General features: G+C 59.7%; 1 protein-coding gene across 2 annotated transcripts; it reads right to left on the minus strand.

Moving 5' to 3' along the window:
- Positions 1-1,978: 1,978 nt before the first annotated feature.
- On the minus strand, positions 1,979-17,636 carry SART1 (spliceosome associated factor 1, recruiter of U4/U6.U5 tri-snRNP). Of its 2 annotated transcripts, none has more exons than XM_047823465.1 (20): positions 17,184-17,636; positions 16,375-16,432; positions 15,949-16,004; positions 15,244-15,370; positions 15,016-15,121; positions 14,689-14,766; positions 14,466-14,565; positions 14,232-14,374; positions 13,936-14,139; positions 13,106-13,230; positions 12,891-13,024; positions 12,638-12,771; positions 4,381-4,554; positions 4,098-4,208; positions 3,713-3,800; positions 3,320-3,410; positions 3,071-3,206; positions 2,446-2,535; positions 2,216-2,337; positions 1,979-2,063 (listed from the first exon to the last, which is right to left on the minus strand). In XM_047823465.1, the coding sequence occupies exons 1-20, from the start codon at positions 17,494-17,496 to the stop codon at positions 2,045-2,047; spliced, it is 2,409 nt and encodes an 802-aa protein (XP_047679421.1). In that variant the 5' UTR covers positions 17,497-17,636; the 3' UTR covers positions 1,979-2,044. The 2 variants fall into 2 exon arrangements, with proteins under 2 accessions (XP_047679421.1, XP_047679420.1); XM_047823464.1 differs by having other exon boundaries at positions 13,936-14,142; positions 17,184-17,632.
- Positions 17,637-18,386: the final 750 nt, after the last annotated feature.

Here is an 18,386-nt window from a genome sequence, read left to right on the forward strand (position 1 = left end):
CAAAATGAGAAAACAAGACACATCAGAGAAGTCCAGACGTCTTCCGAGTTTCCACTCAATTTTTTTTCTTCCATTGTTTATTTTAGAGAAAATAAGATTATTTGCATGTATTAACATCCCTCCACTTTGCTCAAAAGTTCAGAGGTCTGTCTAGCTTTAGCAGTCTCAATTCTTCAAGCTTTTGCTCTGTTAGACACCAAACCAGCTTCCAGGGGCTCCCACTGGTAAAAACTTGGGACAATTTGAGGTGGGAGCTTTTGTCTCCGTCTGGGAGCCAAGGAGGCGGGGCTCAGCGGGGGCACGCAATGCACCCAGGGTCCCCAGGGTCGTGTAGATGATGAGCTGGGCGAGACCTGGCCTAGTGACCAAGGAGGGAAAGGGAATTTGAATGTTCCTCCCGCTGTTGCACCCCCTCCTCTGGGAAACAGCCCCTTCTGGGCACTTGACATTGAAGCCTCAGAGGCTTGACAACCCAGAGCCCTGCTCAGTAGGCTCCTTAAGCCACCTGGCTCCTTCCTGAGGATGCCAAGGGACGATGTGGGACCAGCTGGGAAGGGTGGGGCAGGGAGCATAGCTCCAGGGGGCAGTCATGGGCTTGGCGCTGAGGGGAACCAAGGATGGTGCCTCGGGGGGCAGACAGGTAAGAATTCAGCTCACCAGCCTGTGCTCCGAGGACCTACTGCTAACAGCCCAGAGTGGCACCTCTTTCCGGTTGCATCGGGATGCCTGGGCCGGCCCTGCCTGAGCTGTTTCCGGCTCCGACAGTGACAGCCTCCTAAGGGACCGCTGCCTACGGAGTGAGGCCTGAGGTCGGCACGGGCCTGGGCCAGGGCGGGAGCCGCACGAAGTACGGTGACCGTGCACACCGCCAGCCGGGTCTCACGAGCTTCTGGGAGAAACGTCCTGAGTTCCAAACGCTAGACCCAGCGTTGGCGCCCCGAGCCCGCGGGCGGCCTTCCCCAGGGACCGGAGGGGCAGCCGAGGTGGAAATTCAACCCGGGTGAGACCTCACACGAGGGAGACCACGAGCTCAAAGAAAGCGTGATGTGACCGCTTGCTGGGCTTGTCGGCAAAACCGTCCCCAAGAGCAACCAGGGCAACTGCGTGTCGCCCGAGCTCACACTTCCTGCGAGACCGTTTGAAACCATCCTTCTCTTCTACTTCGTGTTTGTCGGCCTCAAAAAAAAATCTGTGAACCACCTGGTATGTGTTTGGGCATCGGCGGCAGCAGGACACCAGCTCTCCAACGGGAGCCTCGATTCAGGGCTCTGGTGCGTCCCATCGTGGCACGTCCAAGCCTCCTTCAGAGCTCACCTCCCTGGGGAACCACACGCGGGACACGTCCCCAAGCAGACGGGGGCGGCACAGGGGCTCGAGGAACGCGGCGTGGAGCCCGGCCCACTGGCCCACGAGGTCCCAGGCCCCCGTGGGCAGTGATTCATGGGACATGAGGCTGGAGAGACCAGGGTGACGGAGGCTCTAAAACCACCTCCACTTCTCACCCGACAGCCATCCCTGGCGAGGGTAAGGTGCGACCTTTGACAATCAGCCACGACCTGAACCACCACGCCGGGGGTGGAGGACTGTCCTAGAGGATCTGGACAGTCTCTCCCTCGTCTCTTTATCTGTGTCACTGGACGGCTGGGTCATACCTAGCAGATGTCAGACTCTGAGGCATCTCTGAGGGGTCCTGCTCACCTCTAAATGCCAGGTGGGTGGGTGGGTAGATGGATGTACGGATGGATGGATGGATGGATGGATGGATGGATGGATGAACTCATTTAATCCTCACAAGACAGTCTATGAAGCAGAGGTGCTTTGACTGTACAAATGGCAGAACTAAGGCTCAGAGAGATTCGGGGACCGTCCTGAGGTCACACAGCAACCAGAGCCCGCCTGAGGGCAGCGGATGCCCCGCCCAGCACTGCCTGCCCCTCCTCCCAGGTCTAACCCTGGAATCTGCACCATGACGAAGGAGGAAAAAATAAGGAGGGAACTTTATTTAATATTAAAGTCGGGGAGGGGATGGGAAGGGAGATCGGATTCACTTGGTGATGGTGTTCCTGCGGAGAGAAGAGAAGCATGAGGCTGGACACCCGCTCGGGCCTTCCCACCGGTCAGGTGGCCCCTGCCCCAGCCCCGCCCCTGCCCCGGCCCCGCCCCTGCCCCGGCCCCGCCCCTGCCCCGGCCCTGCCCGCAGTGCTTCCCCACTCACGCGTTCATGCTCTTGCCGCTGCCACTGAGCACGATATACGGGGTCTTCTGGGCCTTTTGCTTCTCCTGGAGCAAAGCCACGGTGCCCAGGGGCGTGTCGCTGGAGCTCATCTTCTTCAGGAGCTGCAGGACAGGGGCCAGTCAGCACAGGGCAGGAGTGGGCCCCATAAGACCCATCACCCCAGCACCGGCAGGTACCGAAGCCACCCCACGTCTCCACGGGCCACCCACCGCCTCTTCATCCAGCTTCTTCATCCGCCGCTCAGTCTTCATCTTGCCTGAGCCTTTCCCGTGGAAGCGGTGGGACAGCTGCCGGAAAGCCTGGGGACACGGGGCAGGAACCGTGTGAGAGCCGCCTGTGCCCCAGAGGGCAGGGGAGGGGTGGCTGGGATGGGGCTGGGAGGAAGGCAGCGACCTGGCGCCCCCCAGGGGCTCCGCAGAGTCACAGAGACGGACTCGGGGGCCGGAGGTGCCGCGACAGGGACACTGAGGATCCTCAGTGAGACCTGCGTGCGGAGGCTGAGCCGGCCAGGGGCTGGGGCTGGGTGGGCCGTCCAGATTGACGGTGCACCCCGAGGCTGGGCTGGGAGCACGTGGGGAAGAGCGCCAGTGGGGCGGGGGCCTGGACACCAGCCACCAGAAAGGCGGCCCCCAGGGTAGGTCAAGCCACGAGGGGGCAGGCCGGCAACGGGCCCGTGATGGAGCCTGCTGTGCCCCCCAGAGATGGAAACTGAGGCACAGGGGCTCTGACACTTCACCAGCACTCCAGCCAAGACCCCGCGGTGCAGCTCTGCCTCCTCCGGGAAGGGCAGGGGCCCCACCTCTCCGTGACTCAGTCGCCCACAGCCCTGCTCACCTCCTTGGGCGTGAGTTTCCGGCCCGTCTCGTCCACATACTCTATCTTAACGTCGGGTTTGTAGCCGTCCTTCTCCTTGAAGTCCTGGGTAAAGCCTCGGTACTCCTCCCGCCGGCTGTACTTGTCGTCGATGGCCCTGGGTGCGAGACAGGGGGGGCCTCAGGGCCAGCACCGCCCACCCCGCCTGAGTTCCCCACAGCCTCCGGCCGGTGACACCCCCGTGACCCGCTGCCCAACCGCCCCACTCACATCTTGTCTTCGATGCAGTACACGGCCGACGGCAGGGACTTGTTGGGCGCCTTCACCCGGGCCACCTTCTGCACCGTGGTCTCCAGCAGCCCTGGGGAGAGGCGGTGGTCAGACTCCAGGAGGCCCGCCGGGTCCTCAAGCCAGGGTCTCTCAAGGCCACGGCCTGACCACTTCCACTGCCCCGGTTCTCCCCAGAGATGCCTAGACTTCAGGGGCGAGTGGTGGCTTTGGGGGGGAGGAGGGGGGGTTGGGCAAAGCCATCAAAAATGGGGTGACACGGTGCAGAAAGGCCAGATGCTGCTATGACCGCCCCAGACCTGGGGGCAGGGGGGCAGCTCGCGGGGCCCGGGGAGTGGCTCACCCTGCCGCCCCCGCAGGGCTCACAGCCCTCACCTTTGTTCTGACACAGCAGCAGGGCAGCTGCCAGCCCTCTATTCACGATGGGCTCCTCGTCCAGGATGGTGGTGGAGGAGGCAGAGAACTGGGGGGCAGCACACGGGACGAAGGTGGTGAGCGGGCCGCGCGGACTCTTCTCACCCCTCACCCCCCACCCTCCCCCCACCGTACACAACCGCGGTCCTTCCGGTGACCGGCCCCACGCCAGACGCCTCGCTGAATCCTCACCACGACCCTGTGAGCATCACAGGCCCCATCGCAGAGGGGGACGGCGGGGCTCTGAGACAACGGGCCACTGCTCCAGGTCCCCCGGCCCCCAACCCCGCTGCGCCGTGGGCCCCTGCTCCCCCCCCCATCCCCCGCCTCGCTCCGCGCCCCTCACATCCTGCTGCTGCTTCTCCTCGTCCAGGTTGACGGTGCTCCAGCCGATGTTCTCCTCCCCGTCGGACTCAGAGCCGCCGTTGGCCGAGCGTTCCTCGTCTCGTTCAAAGTCCTGGGGGTCAGGAGGCCAGGGTCAGCCCAGGGAGCCCCAGCCCCTCCCCGCCCCCAGCCTCCTAACCCACCGGGGCCCTGAGGCTCGTTACTGGGGAGCTGACCAGAGTGGGGGGGGCCCAAGCCGGAGCCGAGGGGAGCAGGGGGGAGAGGCAGGCCGCCCGAGGACCCACCATGAGCTCTTCCTGCTCCTCCCGGTTGCCCGCCAGCCCGTAGGTGGGGATCTCTCCCAGCGTGCGGCAGAACTCCGACGTGGCGTTGAACACGATGGCCCCCTTCCGCTCGGGGTCCTCGTCTTCCTCCCAGCCCCGCTGGCGGGCTTCCAGCTTCTTCACAATCTCCACCACCTGGGGGAGGGAGCAGCTGTGGGCAAACCCAGAAGTTTCTGGGGAGGTGCCGTCGAGACCCAGAGGCCGCTCCTATGTCCACAGCGGACCTGGCTGGTCTCTGCTTCCTCCCTGGCTCCCCGTCCGCTCCCCCACTCTGCACCTACACCCATCTCGCTAGGTCACTCCTCTGCCGCAAAGCCATCGATGGCTCCCTTCTGCCCTTTAAATTAACATCCGGAATTCCACACGGCCGTTCTCCAAAGCCCCACAGCCTCACGTCTTCCTCTGGGACCGGGGCACCCAGGGCCTCTCGGCCACTCCGCCGCCACCCACCCTTCACCCCACAAACTCCAGTTTCAAACACCTCTTCCAGAACCCTTCCCTGAGACCACAGGGTGGGGAGACGCCCGTGGAACTCCCACAGACTTCTGGCACCCACCGCCCCCCCGCACCGCCTGCCTCGTTCCTCCCTCAGGCCACCCTCTGGCCCAGCATGGCCCCAAGGCCCCTCACAACTCCGCTCCCGATGCCGCACTCCCATAAGCACCCAGGACCGTCTAGGATCTCCCCTCCTTCCACCCCACACTTTCGTGCTTTGCCCCGACAGCAAGCTCCTCAGAGAAGTTTCCAGTCACCACATCCACTTCCACACCCCTCCCTTCCATCCTGTTTTACTACGTTTATTTTTTTTAACGAATATCACCATAAACATAAAAGGGTCCTGGCACGTGCATGTTTAAAAATAGTAATAACTAAACACACACCCAGGCACCCATGGCCCACTCTCAGATATATCATTAATATCCTTTCAAGCCTGACGGTCTCCTCGCCCCTTTTTGGGCTCATGATTCACTGGCTTTACTCTCCTTTTTAAATAAAGTTTATTTACTTATTTTGAGAGAGAGGGAGAGAGATGGAGACAGCTACCAGGGCAGGGGCAGAGAGAGAGAAAGAGAGAGAAAGAGAGAGAAAGAGAGAGAATCCCAAGCAGGCTCTATTAGTGCAGAGCCCGATGGGGGGCTCCAACTCATAAACCACAAGATCATGACCTGAGCCGAAGTCGGACGCTTAGCCAACTGAGCCACCCAGGCGCCCCTCACTAGCTTTTCTTTACGGTTTTACCACACAAGGACCCATCCACAAACAGGGTATTATTTTGTTGTACTTTTTTTTTTTTAAGTTTATTCTGAAAGAGAAAGAGCACATAGTAGGGGGAGGGCATAGAGAGAGGGAGACAGAGAATCCCAAGCAGGCTCCATGTGGCCAGCACAGGGCCTGACACAGGGCTTGATCTCATGGTGTGAGATCGTGATCCGAGCCAAAATCAAGAGTCAGACACTTAACTGACTGAGCCACCCAGGCGCCCCTGGTAGTGTGTTTTTGTTTTTTTGTGTTTTTTTTGGGGAGAGAAAGAGAGACAGAGACGGAGGGCGCAAGTGAGCAAGGGGCAGAGAGAGAGACAGAAAGAGAAGCGGGGCTCACTTGAAGCAGGGCTTGTGTTTTACCTAAGTGGGGGGCTCATGTTTTACCCGAAGCAGGGCTTAAGCTCACCCGATATGGGACTCGAACTCACAAACCGTGAGATCGTCGGGACTCGAACTCACGAACCATGAGATCGTGACCTGAGCCGAAGTCAGATGCCTAACGACTGAGCCACCTAGGTGCCCTGGTTGTGTATTTTTTTTTTTTTGAATGCTTTATTTTTGAGAAAGCACAAGCGGGGGAGGGGCAGCAAGAGGGGGACAGAGGTTCCGAAGCAGGCTCTGTGCTGACAGCAGCAAGCCCGAGTGGGGCTCGAACTCACGAACTACAAGATCATGGCCTGAGCCGATGTCGGACCCTCAACCTACTGAGCCACCCAGGTGCCCCCAGCTGCACGTTTTTAAAACATCATACAATCTGAACCGTGCTGTAGATTCCTCCGTGATTTGCTTTTTTTTTTTTTTTAATATGTTTTAAGATTCATCCTGACACGAGCAGCTGTACTTCGTTAGCTTTCACTACGGAATCGTATTCCATGATGTGAACGTACTTAACCTAGGCACCTGGCGCTGCGGACGGCCCTTCTGTCTTTCCACACAGGACGCGGCGACCAGCGACGTGACGCCCGGGCCCCCGGAGCGCGCGGGCAAATGCATGTGAGGATTCTGGCTGCTCCAAACCCTGACACTTGATCCCATCAGACTCGGACATTTCTGCCAAACGGTGTGGGCGGGACCCGATCGACGTCCTCGTGGCTCGCCTTTCCTTGACCACGAACGAAGCTGGGCCCCCCTGGGTGTCCTACTGGCTATTTCCCCTTCCGCTTCTGTGAAGTGCCTGCTGGGCTCTTCTGCCTGTTTCCCCGTTTTGCCCGTTTTTGTTGTTCGGGTATTCTCGACACCAACCCTTCTGTGACGGTTACGTGTACGTGGGCAGGGATCTTCTTCTGGCCCATCTTGGACTCCTTGTGACACCTTTTCAAATAACTCCAGTTCTTAATTTCTAAGTAAATATTAAGGTTTTTTTTTTCTCCCCTCATGGTTTACGCTTTACGTTTTTATCGTTTAAAAATCTTTCTCCTGGGGCGCCTGGGTGGCGTAGTCGGTTAAGCGTCCGACTTCAGCCAGGTCACGATCTCGCGGTCCGTGAGTTCGAGCCCCGCGTCGGGCTCTGGGCTGATGGCTCAGAGCCTGGAGCCTGCTTCCGATTCTGTGTCTCCCTCTCTCTCTGCCCCTCCCCCGTTCATGCTGTGTCTCTCTCTGTCCCAAAAATAAATAAACGTTGAAAAAAAACAAATTTAAAAATCTTTCTCCTAAAATCATCCAATCACAAAAAAACAAAAAGCAAAAAAAAAAAAAACCTGTGATGCCCCCGACAGGAGGTCCCTAGAGAAGGTCAAAATCACAGGGACAGGAAGTAGGGCGCGGCTGCCTGGGGCCGAGAGATGAGAGTGTTTAATGGGAACGGAGTTTCAGGGTTCCAAGACAGGAAGAGTTCTAGGGATAGACGAAGGAGACGGCTGGCTGCACAACCACGTGAAGGGATTTAACATCACTGAACTGAACATTTAAAAATGGTTAAGGGGCGCCTGGGTGGCTCAGTCGAGCGTCCGACTCTCAATTTTGACTTGGGTCACCATCCCAGGGTCGTGGGATGAAGCCCCAGGTCGGGCTCGGTGCTGAGGGGAGCCTGCTCGGGATGCTCTCTCTCCCGCTGCCCCTCTCCCCCGTGCACTCTCTCTCTAAAATGTATATATATTAATAAAGGCCCAAGTGGCAAATTTTATGTTCTATGTATTTTAATGCAATTAAAAAAAGGAAAAAAATTTTTCTCTGCTACAAAGTCACAAACATAATTTCCTTAACTTTGTTCTGAAATGTCCTATCCGTTAACGCAGCTGTTATGGACTGTGCTGCGTCCCCCCCAAATTCCTATGTTGAAACCCTACCCCCAGTATGACTGTGTTTGGAGACAGGGCCTTTAAGGAGATGGTCATGGTCAGAGGTCATAAGGGTGAGGCCCTAATCCAGCAGGTTGGTATCGTTGTAGAGAGAGAACGACACCCCAAGGACACAGGCACACAGGGAAAAGGCCACGAGAGGCCACGGTGAGAAGACGGCCACCGACAAGCCTCAGGAGCAGCCAAAACTCCCGAACACCCTCCCGAAATTTCAGACTCCAGGACTTTGAGAAATAAATTTCTGTTGCTTAAACTACCTTGTCTGTGGCATTTTGTCACGGCAGCTCTGGCTGCCTAAAACAACAGTGTACCTGTCTTCTTTAATGTCTTTTGAAAACAGACTAGGATCTTCCCCGTACAGATCTTTTTTTTTTCTAATGTTTATTTTTGAGGGAGCCGGAGTGCAAGCGGGGGAGGGGCAGAGAGAGAGGGAGACACAGAATCCGAAACAGGCTCCAGGCTGACAGGCTGAGCTGTCAGCACAGAGCCCGACGTGGGGCTCGAACTCAGGGACCGCGAGATCGTGACCTGAGCCGAAGTCGGACACTTAACCGACTGAGCCCCCCAGGCGCCCCTCCCCTCCAAATCTTACACATCATTTACTCCTTTTTATTTTGTTGCTATCTTCCTTATCTGTTACCCGTTTAGAAAAGATGGAAAACATCTGTTTAGCAAGCTGTCTATTGCTTGCCCGTGTTACTTCACCACCTGTAACGCCTTCATAAGCAGTATCTTTTTTTAACATATCTTCTGTCTCTTGCTGGGGGACAGAAACACGACCGGCTGTCCTCTGGTCATCTCGTATCACCAACCTCACTACAGCCTGCCTGATCTGCCCGCATTTCCCACCGAGGCCACTTCGAGCAACAGCACGGATGACCTCCGTGCTGCCCAATCCAGAGGTCAGCGCTCATCCCGGATACCCTAATCCTCCATAGCATTTGTCACAGATGCCTCCTGTCAAGACCCTCTCGGCACGTGGCTTCCAGGACAACACCCCATCCTCCCGGTCAATTCCACCCTCAAGATGCACTCCACACACAGCGGCTTCTCCTGGTCTCCACGGTCCCCAGCGGGCCACCATCCCACCTGGTCTTCCTCCGACAGAACCGCACCGGCTAAACCTACCGCGAGAGCAAGCCCCCGCCTGACGTGGCCTCTGCCCACCTCCTTCCCTGCCACTCTCCCCGTGGCTCACGCCACACGGGCCTCACCCAACTTCCTGAGCGAGCCCAGTCGCTCCTGCCTCAGCGCCTCAGGTACCGGGTGCTCCCTCGCCTCGGAACCGTGCCCTAGGATGTGGCTGAGGCTCACTTCATCTCGTCTCAACCGTCACCTCCTCAGGGAGGCCCTCCCTGACCAGCCGACTGAAAACGGGAGTGCTCCTTTACTCCTGATCTCCCCACCGCCTCGCCTTTTCCTCTCTCTCCTCTCCTCACGGCGGTTCTCACCGCCAGATGTTGTTCTGCCCTCTCTCATCTCCTCTCACTAGAACAAAAGTTTCACGAGGACAGACACTCCTGTGCTTTCAGCTGCCGTGTTCCCTGCTGGACGCTGGGCGCTTGGCAAGTTACTCGCCGCGGAATGACACTAACATCCCGCGGCACCGTGAACTCTGTGAAGGCGCAGAGAGCAGCTCCGCCTCATTCCCGACGTCCCGCGGGGCGCAGGCCCTGGCATGTGGGGGGCACCTGCTGCTCCCATCACCTCCCGACCTCCTCGCTTTCACTGTGGATTCCAGCACCCAGCTTCCTGCCTTCCCTCTGCTCCTCCTCTCGTCTGCACTCTCGGGGACCTCTGCCTCCAAAGGACCCATCCAACCACTACCCCAGAGGTTTCCTGAACTCCTGACCGATAACAACCGTTCCCCCGGCCTCTCCTCCCGTACCCTCCCCCGCCAGGGCTCACCCTCCCAGCCCCGGCTTATCATCACCGACATCCACAGCCCCGCCCCGTCTCCTCTCCATCTGCTGCCTCCCATCTTCCCAGCTCACTTACCCTGTAAACCTCAATCCAGTAACTCCCCCACCTCACCAGGACTCCAGCCCCGTCCTCCCACCCGTCGCCTCTCCTGGTGCGTCCGTACCACCCAGCGTGCATTCTGTGCGTCAGCGGGGTCCCTCCTCTGCAAACACTTTACCTTGTCTCTCCCTCGACAAACCCAACCCGGATTCATCCCAGACATCACCTACTTGGCTGACAACACGGAGCACCTGGACGGGCTGCAGAAGCCCTTAAACGCGCAGACCCACTTCCAACTCGCGACCCCTTGTTGCAAACGCGGAGTCTCCGCTTATCTGCCCAGCAGACCTGCTTTTCGCCCTGTACCCGACTCCGGGCTCCAACACAGCGCCCCACCTCCCCAAGACCCCGCGTCCACCCCCACCCTCCACCTCCTCACTGGAAAACAGACAATCAGACGGGGCTCCCTTAACTTCTTCCCCCCACCAGCCACCTGCACCTGCTGTGCCCGCTCCTGCCCTCCCTGAGACAAACCACGACGTGACCTGGCTCCACTCAAAGGCCACCCTGACCAGCACTCCAGGTCCCACCCCTGCCTTGCTCCTTAAGGGTTTGCTCCTGAAAATAGCTCTTCCCTTCTCTGGCTCCCTTGGGTCGGCAGCGAGCACACTTGTGAATCGCCGTCACTTAAGAAAACCTGAGAATTTAAAACTGGATTAGACATTGGTTCAAACCCAAAAGGCGTTGGGGGCATAACTGGGAAGTTTTGTCATGGACTGCTATCAGAGGATTTATGGGATTTTTCCTCCAGGGAAGGTGGGGTCCCCTGAGCCTGGGGTTCAGCAAGTACTGTATGGGATTTTTAAGGGAACACAGCTACGTAGAGCAATGTCCTCATTTTTAGAGACGCCTGTTGAAGTGCCTCGGGGGAAAGAGTCACAGAGTCCGCAACTTACTTTCAGGGATTCAGAAAAAACGGAAAAGAGAAAGCGAGGCGAGAGCACTGTGACAAAATGTTTAAAACTACTGAATTAAGAGGACATATAAAAAAGCTCATCATGGGGGCACCTGGGGGGCCCAGTCTTGGTTAAGCGCCCGACTTCAGCTCAGGTCACGATCCCGTGGTTCGCGAGTTTGAGCCCCACGTCGGGCTCTGTGCTGACCGCACAGAGCCTGGAGCCCGCTTCAAATTCTGCCGCCCTCTCTCTCTGCCCGCCCCCCCCCCCGCCCCCCCCCCCGTTCTCTCTCTCTCAAAGATAAATAAACATTAAAAGTAATTTAAAATTAAGAAGTTCATTATGATACTCTTTCAACTGCCCTGCACCTAACTGCTGCAGGGTGCGGCCCACATGTTTACAAACACCCCCAGGTGACTCGGGCTCAGCCCAGGCTGAGAACCATCGGGCCACGTGACCTCTGCGCAGTCCTTCCAGCCACAAACCCTACGATTCTTAGATCCGATCTGTAAATACTAACGCTATTAACCACTAAGTACAGAAAAAAAAAAAAACCCTACTCTCCATCACGCCCCCTTCAGCTACTGCCCATTTCTCTGACCCTCTTTAGGGCAGGGTGGACAAAGTACCGGCCACCACCTGCTGCCACAAATAACGTTTTACTGGGTCGCAGCCATGCCCCGCTGCAACGGCCGAGCGCCTGAGCCCCTGCCCTCCAGTGTTCGTGCGGTCCACCTGCTCCCGCTCCCAAGCTGCCGCCCTCGCTTCCGTGTCTCCTCAGTCTTGTTGACACACTGTGCCGCACCTGACCCGCCTGTCCCTCCTCGAAAGTCCTTCTTGGCTTCTGTGAGCCTCACTCCCGCGGCTCTCCTCGACCTCAGGGGCTGCTGCTTCTCGGATCCCCCCGCAGGAGCTCCCACTGCTGTGCCCCACCGGCTGGGCACGCAGGGCTCCCCGTCCCGGCCTCTCTCTCTCGCTCGCTCCAGAAGTGGGAGGGGTAGGATTAAAAGCACAGACTTTGGAGTCAGGCTGTTCAAACCCACGTACCAGTCACGTAACCCTGGGCAACTTGCCTAAGTGAGTCGACAGAGCACGCGAGCGGTGCCCACACACGTTAGTGCCCGCGGAGGGTCAGCAACGACCGAGGCCATACGGACCACCGGCCCCTCTGCTCAGCTCACACCACCGGGTCCTCAAGAGTCCTAGGCCAATCCCTGCGAGGCTGGCTCCTCGTGTTAAGAAGTCTCAGCTCAGATGCCGCCCCCTGCGAGATCTCCCCCAAACAGGTGATGCAAGACGCCAGCCCCCCAGCCGTCGGCTCCGTCTTCCTGGGTTCGGTCTGCCCGGCTCGAGGCACCACCAGAGCGTGTTCGTGCACGCGTGCCGGCCTCCACCCCCAGCTAGAAACGCAGCTCCGTGAGCACAGGGCCCCTCGCGGTCCCGCTCACCTATGACTCCCCAGCCCTCGGGACGATGCCTTACTCGCGGCAGGCACGCAACACCCAACCACAGAAGGGAGGGAGGCAGGGAAGGCTCCAACCCTACGCCACCTTAGAGCAAAATCACCGCTCAAACCTAGGGATCTGCTAACGACGTGATGTTAAACAAAAAAGAGGATCCTGGCCGGAGTGCAGGTGCCGTGCTCACGGGGACAGGGCGCCACGGCACACCCGTCCCCGGAGACCCCAGCCCTGGAGAGGCCAGCACCCACCCGCTCCCGCCCAGCCCCGGGGCGCCCTACCTTCTCGCCGCTGTCCCGCAGCTGCTGCAGCTGCCGCAGGCGGCGCCCCTTTTCCAGCTGCTTCTGTAGCTCCAGCTCCGCCTCGTCCTCCTCCAGCGCCTCTGGGGACCCGGCCTGCGCGCCTCCAGCCTCCTCTGGCGGAAACACGGGAGGCCTCTGCTCGAATCATCCCCTTGCCCCAGGGTGCTTGTCCCTGCCCTTGACCCCCCCTCTCCCCCCCCCCCGCCAGCCCCCAGCCGGCAGGGCGCCTCACCCTCATCACTGATGTCCATGTTCTCCACGCGGGTGTCATCCGACTGCGAGGGCTGAGGCGCCGGCTCCTTCTCCTCCTCCTCCGGGGCCTCCTCGTCTGCCTCAGGCACTCGGCGCCGACCCCGGCCCCGCAATCTGGGGGGAGAGGCCTCTCGGGTGAGCACGGGCCCCTGGGCCAGACCAGCCCCCACCCCGCACCCCTCTTTCCAAGCGCACCTGGAACCAAAGTCCCCGTCTTGAGTCTGGTCCCCAAGAGGCAGTAAGTCATCGGCCCGCACCACCACCTCCTTCTCTTTCTTGCGGATCTTCTTCACCCTCCGTTTGGTCTTTTTAAAGGTCACCTAAGGGGAGGAGAGGCAACACCTGAGACGGGGAAGGCGGGCGGCCACGAGCCCCCGAGAACGAACACCTCCTTGGTGCTCCTCCGTGCCAGCCTCTGTCCTAAGCTCTTCCCGCGCACAGACAACACGTGAGGGAGGTGGGACTTCATCCCACCTGTGAGATGACGAGAACTGAGGACAGAGAGTCTGCGTTCCTTGCCTCCGGTTGCCCAGCTGAGAGGGACAGCCAGGATGGCGAACCTCGTTCTCGTGGCTCAGGGGGGTCCTGCTCTGAATCACGTGGCCAAGCAGTTCACCGAGCCCGGCGTCCACCTCTGCGTTCACAATCCTCCCAAACGCCAACTCCCCACACGGCTGTGAACTTACACTCACCCACGCTGTCACTAACCCTCGCAGTGGCCCTCAAGACGGGGGCTCCTGCCATTCCCATTCCAGACGGGGAGCCTCGGCCTCACGGTGAAACGACTCACCCAAAGCACGAGCTGGCTGGGTGGCAGAACCTGAACACGAACCCAGGACCATCTGTCTCAACGGTCCCCGTTCTGCTGGCAGCCCCTGGCTCCCTGCAACACCGCCCTGCTTACCCATGAGGGCCAAGGCCCTCACACTTGGTCCCCCACAGCTCATCTGGCCGCACGGGACCCGGGAGGAGGGGGAGGAGGCCCCACCCCATCACAAGCCGTGGCCGGAGGGCTCGGGGCTCACCATCTCCTCGGGTGTGAGGTACTCAGAGGCGAGCCGGGGCCCGACTGTGCTCAGGGACTGAGCCTGTAGCCGCAGCTTGGCCCGGATCTCCTCCAGCTCCCGTTCCCGCAAGCCGTCGGCCGTGCCGCCCTGCTCCAAGCGGAAAGAGTGCGGCCGCTCGCCCTCGAGCTCCTCGTCGTACTTGGACAGGATGGAGCGGGGCTTCTGCTGCAGGACAAGAGGGACAGGTCGGGATCCAGCCTGTTCCCGAAAAGCCCCAGCGCCCCCACCTCACAGCCCCGTGCTGCCCGGCCTGCCTGGGCCAAGCCGTCCACGCTCTCTTCCTCCGCATACGGCAGGTAGTCGGGCTTCTTCTTCCGTAGCTCCACGTTTTTCTCTGCCCGCTCCTTATCCACTAGGTTCACGTTCACCAGGACATCCTCCTCCTCCTGCAGCACGCCTGCGGACAGGGCAGGAGCAGCGGCCACTCACGTCTGCCCTCAACTCAGCAGCACCTACGTCCCCAACCAGAGCACCCGAGCTCAACCCACCTTTGTCCTTGAGGGTGAGGATCACAGTCTCCCCCTCTCGGAAGGAATCGATAGCGTGCTCCACGGTGAGGCCCTGGAGGTCCCGGGCACTGTACAGGTCCTACAAGGCAGAGGGAACGTCCAGACAAGTCAGGAGCCCGGACTCCCCGAGCCCCGGGACCCCAGCACTAAGGACAGCGGTGCGTCCACCCCTCCCAGCCCTCGGCCGCTGCAGCGGCCTTACCTGCCGCCTCTGCCCAAACTCCTCCTCCACCAGAGTGCTGACACCAAACTCTTGGTCCATCTCCTCCAGCAGTTTGGCCTATGGGATGGGAGGGGGGTGACCTATGACCTCACGCCATTCGGCATCACTGGAAGACACGTGGGACTTTACCAGGTGGGAGTGCAGAAAAAGCAGGCCATTGCAGGGAATCCAGAGCAGACGGCATTGACCGTGGGCCTCCTACCTCTCTGAGCCCGGTCACCTCCCAAGAACAAGCCTCCTGCCTCACCAGCCGGTCGGGCTGCCAGAGGCCCTGAGTAACCGCCCCCAGCTTCCCCGGGCGCTCACCCTCTTCTCCGCCAAGTCCTTCTCCTTCTGAAGCTGCCGGCTCCGCTCAATCCAGGCCGCGGTGTCGTCCAGCCACGGGTCATCCTCCCCCAGTGTCTTTATCTTCCTGAAGAGGAAAGAAAGTGGCCTTCTGGAGAACCCCTTTCCTGCTCCCCCCACCTGACTCAAGAGCTCCCTGGCAGCCTCCTCAGGTCCTTCCCTTGTCCACCCCGGCAGGGACCCCCTCACCCCAGCTTCTGGTTCAGGAGGCGCTTTTCTTTGGCGGCTGCCAGCTTCTCCCGTAGCTCCTCTCGCTGTCTCAAGGCCATGGGATTGATGACATCGGCTGCCACGGGCTCCTCCTTGGTGCCCGCCTCTGGAAGGGGGGCCCAGACGTGAGGCTATGCCTGCCCGTGGCTGGTGGGGAGAGGAGGGAGCCACTCACCCTGCCCCCTTCCAGCTCAGGGGGCCAGAAGGGGCCAGGAGAGGGGGGAATCGAACCCTTCACCTGCCTCCTCCCACTACATCCCCACACTTCCGTGTCACCCCGCACAGCATGATGGGACCCTCCACGCCTTACAAGCCCCCCAAGTCATGCTTTAAAAAACAAACACACCTGACACGTGCACAGCTCAGGTCAGTTTGTAGCAGCTACGCATGTGTCTCAGCCTGGTTAATGCTGCCTCACAGCACAAGGCTAGCACGTGATGCGAGCCATTTGAACTTAAAGAATAAGCTGATTCCCAAACCCCCATGACCACTGTAGGGAGAAGCCTCATGTCTATCGGCAACTATGTACACACACACACACACACACACACACACACACACACGGACAGCGCCACTAAATGGAGCTGAACCTGTGCCATAACCCCACCCTCCTCAGAGACCCCTTCAGATGGTCCTTTTCACCAAAATGCCCTCCCTCACCCCCATCCTCAGCCCCACGCTCACCCTTCTTGACAGCGTTGACCTCCAAGGGTTTCAGCCCCAACTTTGCCCGGAGTTTACTGAGGGCAAGAGATGCAACTGTTAGGAGCCGTCAACGAAACAGGTGCACGGAAGGCATTTCAGGACAGACGGGGTGAAAACAGGATGAGACTGAGAGATCACGAGGGTCCCCAGAACAGGACCTGACCCAGGCAGCCTAGGACAGTGGGAAGGACACTGGCCTCCAATATGGGGAACACAGGCACCAGGCCTGGCCTGCCCCTTAACCAGCGGGCCATCCTTCCTCTCAGGCCTTAGCGTCCTCTTCTGTAACTCAGATGGTCATACGGCACTCGTGATTTCAGTGAGAATGCTTTAGTGTGGGAAAGGCCACCCCCAAGAAGCTGTCCCAGAAAACAAAAGCAGAAACATACGGGAGACGGAACTTACTTGGTCTCCTCGATGCTGAGTGACGAGGCATCTCCTGAGCTCGTTTTGGAGCCGGCGGCTAGAACAAGAAGAAGCCTGGCTCAGGTGCCGAACACAGGCCCAAAGATGAGGGCCTCTTCCAAACTCCTCCATTTCAGGAGACGACACAACCACCCACCTAGCTGCTCCAACCAAAACTCAAGGAGTCATCTTCATGTCCTTCCTCTTCCCACCCTCATCCAAGTGCTAAGATGTCTTAAATTCCTTCCGCAAAACACGATTTCGATCTGTTCGGGTCTCTCCATCCTGCTACTGCCTCGGTGCAGACCACTCTCAGCCCTCACGTGGCCTCCACTCTTGACTACTCTTGAGCCAGTTCTCAATGCGGTGACACTAACAACATGATCAACTCACTCCTCGGCTCAAATCTACGGCTCCCGACCACCCTCAAGACAAAACTCAAATTTCTACAGGGTCCTTTGCGTTCAGACCCGTTTCTTATCCCTGCTATGAGCCCTGCACGATCTGCTCAATACCAGATTTCTTCCTGTCTCTACACACGCTGGGACTACTTCATTCATCTGTCCACTCAACACATTTACTGAGGGCCTGGGACGTGCCAATTGCAAGGAAAACAAAATCTCTGCCCTCGCGGAGCGCAGTGGAGGGAGACAACCCTCAACCCCAAATAACCACAGAAGGCCCTTTAATGAGTGCCGACGAAGACAGCCTGGGGGTGCCCAGGTCCAGAGTACTCGGCCTGCACACACCCAGGCCCTCCCGCTCCGGGGCCCCGGGTACGCCCCGCCCCCACGGGCCACGCCCCTCACCGGCCTCGTAGCCGTCATCGCGCTTCTCCCGCTTCACGCGCCGCTCGGAGGGCTCTGCCTGGCTGCGCTCCCGCCCGTGCGCGCCGCTGCGGGCCTCGACCTCGGCCCCGCGCCGCCCGCTCCCGCGCTCGCCCCCACGCTCCCGGCTCCGCTTCCGTCGTTCGCCGCCGCTACTGCCGCCGCCGCCGCTCCGGTGCTTGTGTTTTTTGTGCTCCCGGTGCCGCGGCGGCTGCTCGGTGGCGCCTCCGGTGCTGGCCGCCGCCGTCGTCCCGGCCGCCTCCTTCTCCCCGCGATGCTTCTTCGACGACCCCATGGTGGCACGTCCGCCCCGAGCCCGGCCGCCGCCGAGGCCCGACGATGCAAAATGGGAACACTTCCGGGTCGCCCGGCAGCCGCCGTCGTGTTGCCGGAAACCAAGAGCGGCCGCTTCCGTCGTTCGCGCCGGAGCCTGCCCCAGAGGTTCATGGGAAGGCTGGGATCGGAGCCCAGCGGCGCAAGAGCGGCCGCGTCGGTGGGGGTGGCGGTCTTTAAGCTGGTAGCCTGACTGCGCATGCGCTCCGGGGGTTGCGTCGACCGGATGTGGTGGTTACGGGTCTCCGCTGGAAGCGCTCTACGCCCGGCACCCGGGAGCTGGAAGCGCCCGCCCGGCACCGGACGTTCCGTGTCATAGGGACTTGCTGTGGACGGCGCCCGGCGCTTCTTGGGCGTCCTCCTAGTGGACTCCCCAGGGTCCTGGCTCCATCGGGTGTCGGACAGCGCAGCATGGTCTCCTGACACCCGTGGCTCCACAGTCCAGCCTCCAAGTCCCTGCAACCAGTATGGTCAGCAGACGCCGCCTTCCCACGAGCCTTGGATTGGGCTTTTTAACCTGTACTCTGGAACCCCCTAAAACTGAGTGTAGAATTTCGGCACATCTGTGTATGTGAGCCTCGCCCCCCCCTTGGAGGGCGTCTCACTTGAAATTAAGTTAAAAGCCCAATTGGGGCGCCTGGGTGGCTCAGTCGGTTGAGCGTCTGAGTCTCCGACCCTCGGCTTCGGCTGGGGTCGTGATCTCAAGGTTCCTGAGTTCCTGCACTGGCAGTGCAGAGCCTGCTTGGGATTCTCTCTCTGCCGCTACCCTGCTCGCGCATGTCCCCTCTCTCAATAAATAAACTTAAAAAAAAAAAAAAAAGGCTCAATTCACATAATCCCTCCTCACACTCC

Source organism: Prionailurus viverrinus, chromosome D1 (genome assembly GCF_022837055.1).
Source record: "Prionailurus viverrinus isolate Anna chromosome D1, UM_Priviv_1.0, whole genome shotgun sequence".
Taxonomy (NCBI): domain Eukaryota; kingdom Metazoa; phylum Chordata; class Mammalia; order Carnivora; family Felidae; genus Prionailurus; species Prionailurus viverrinus.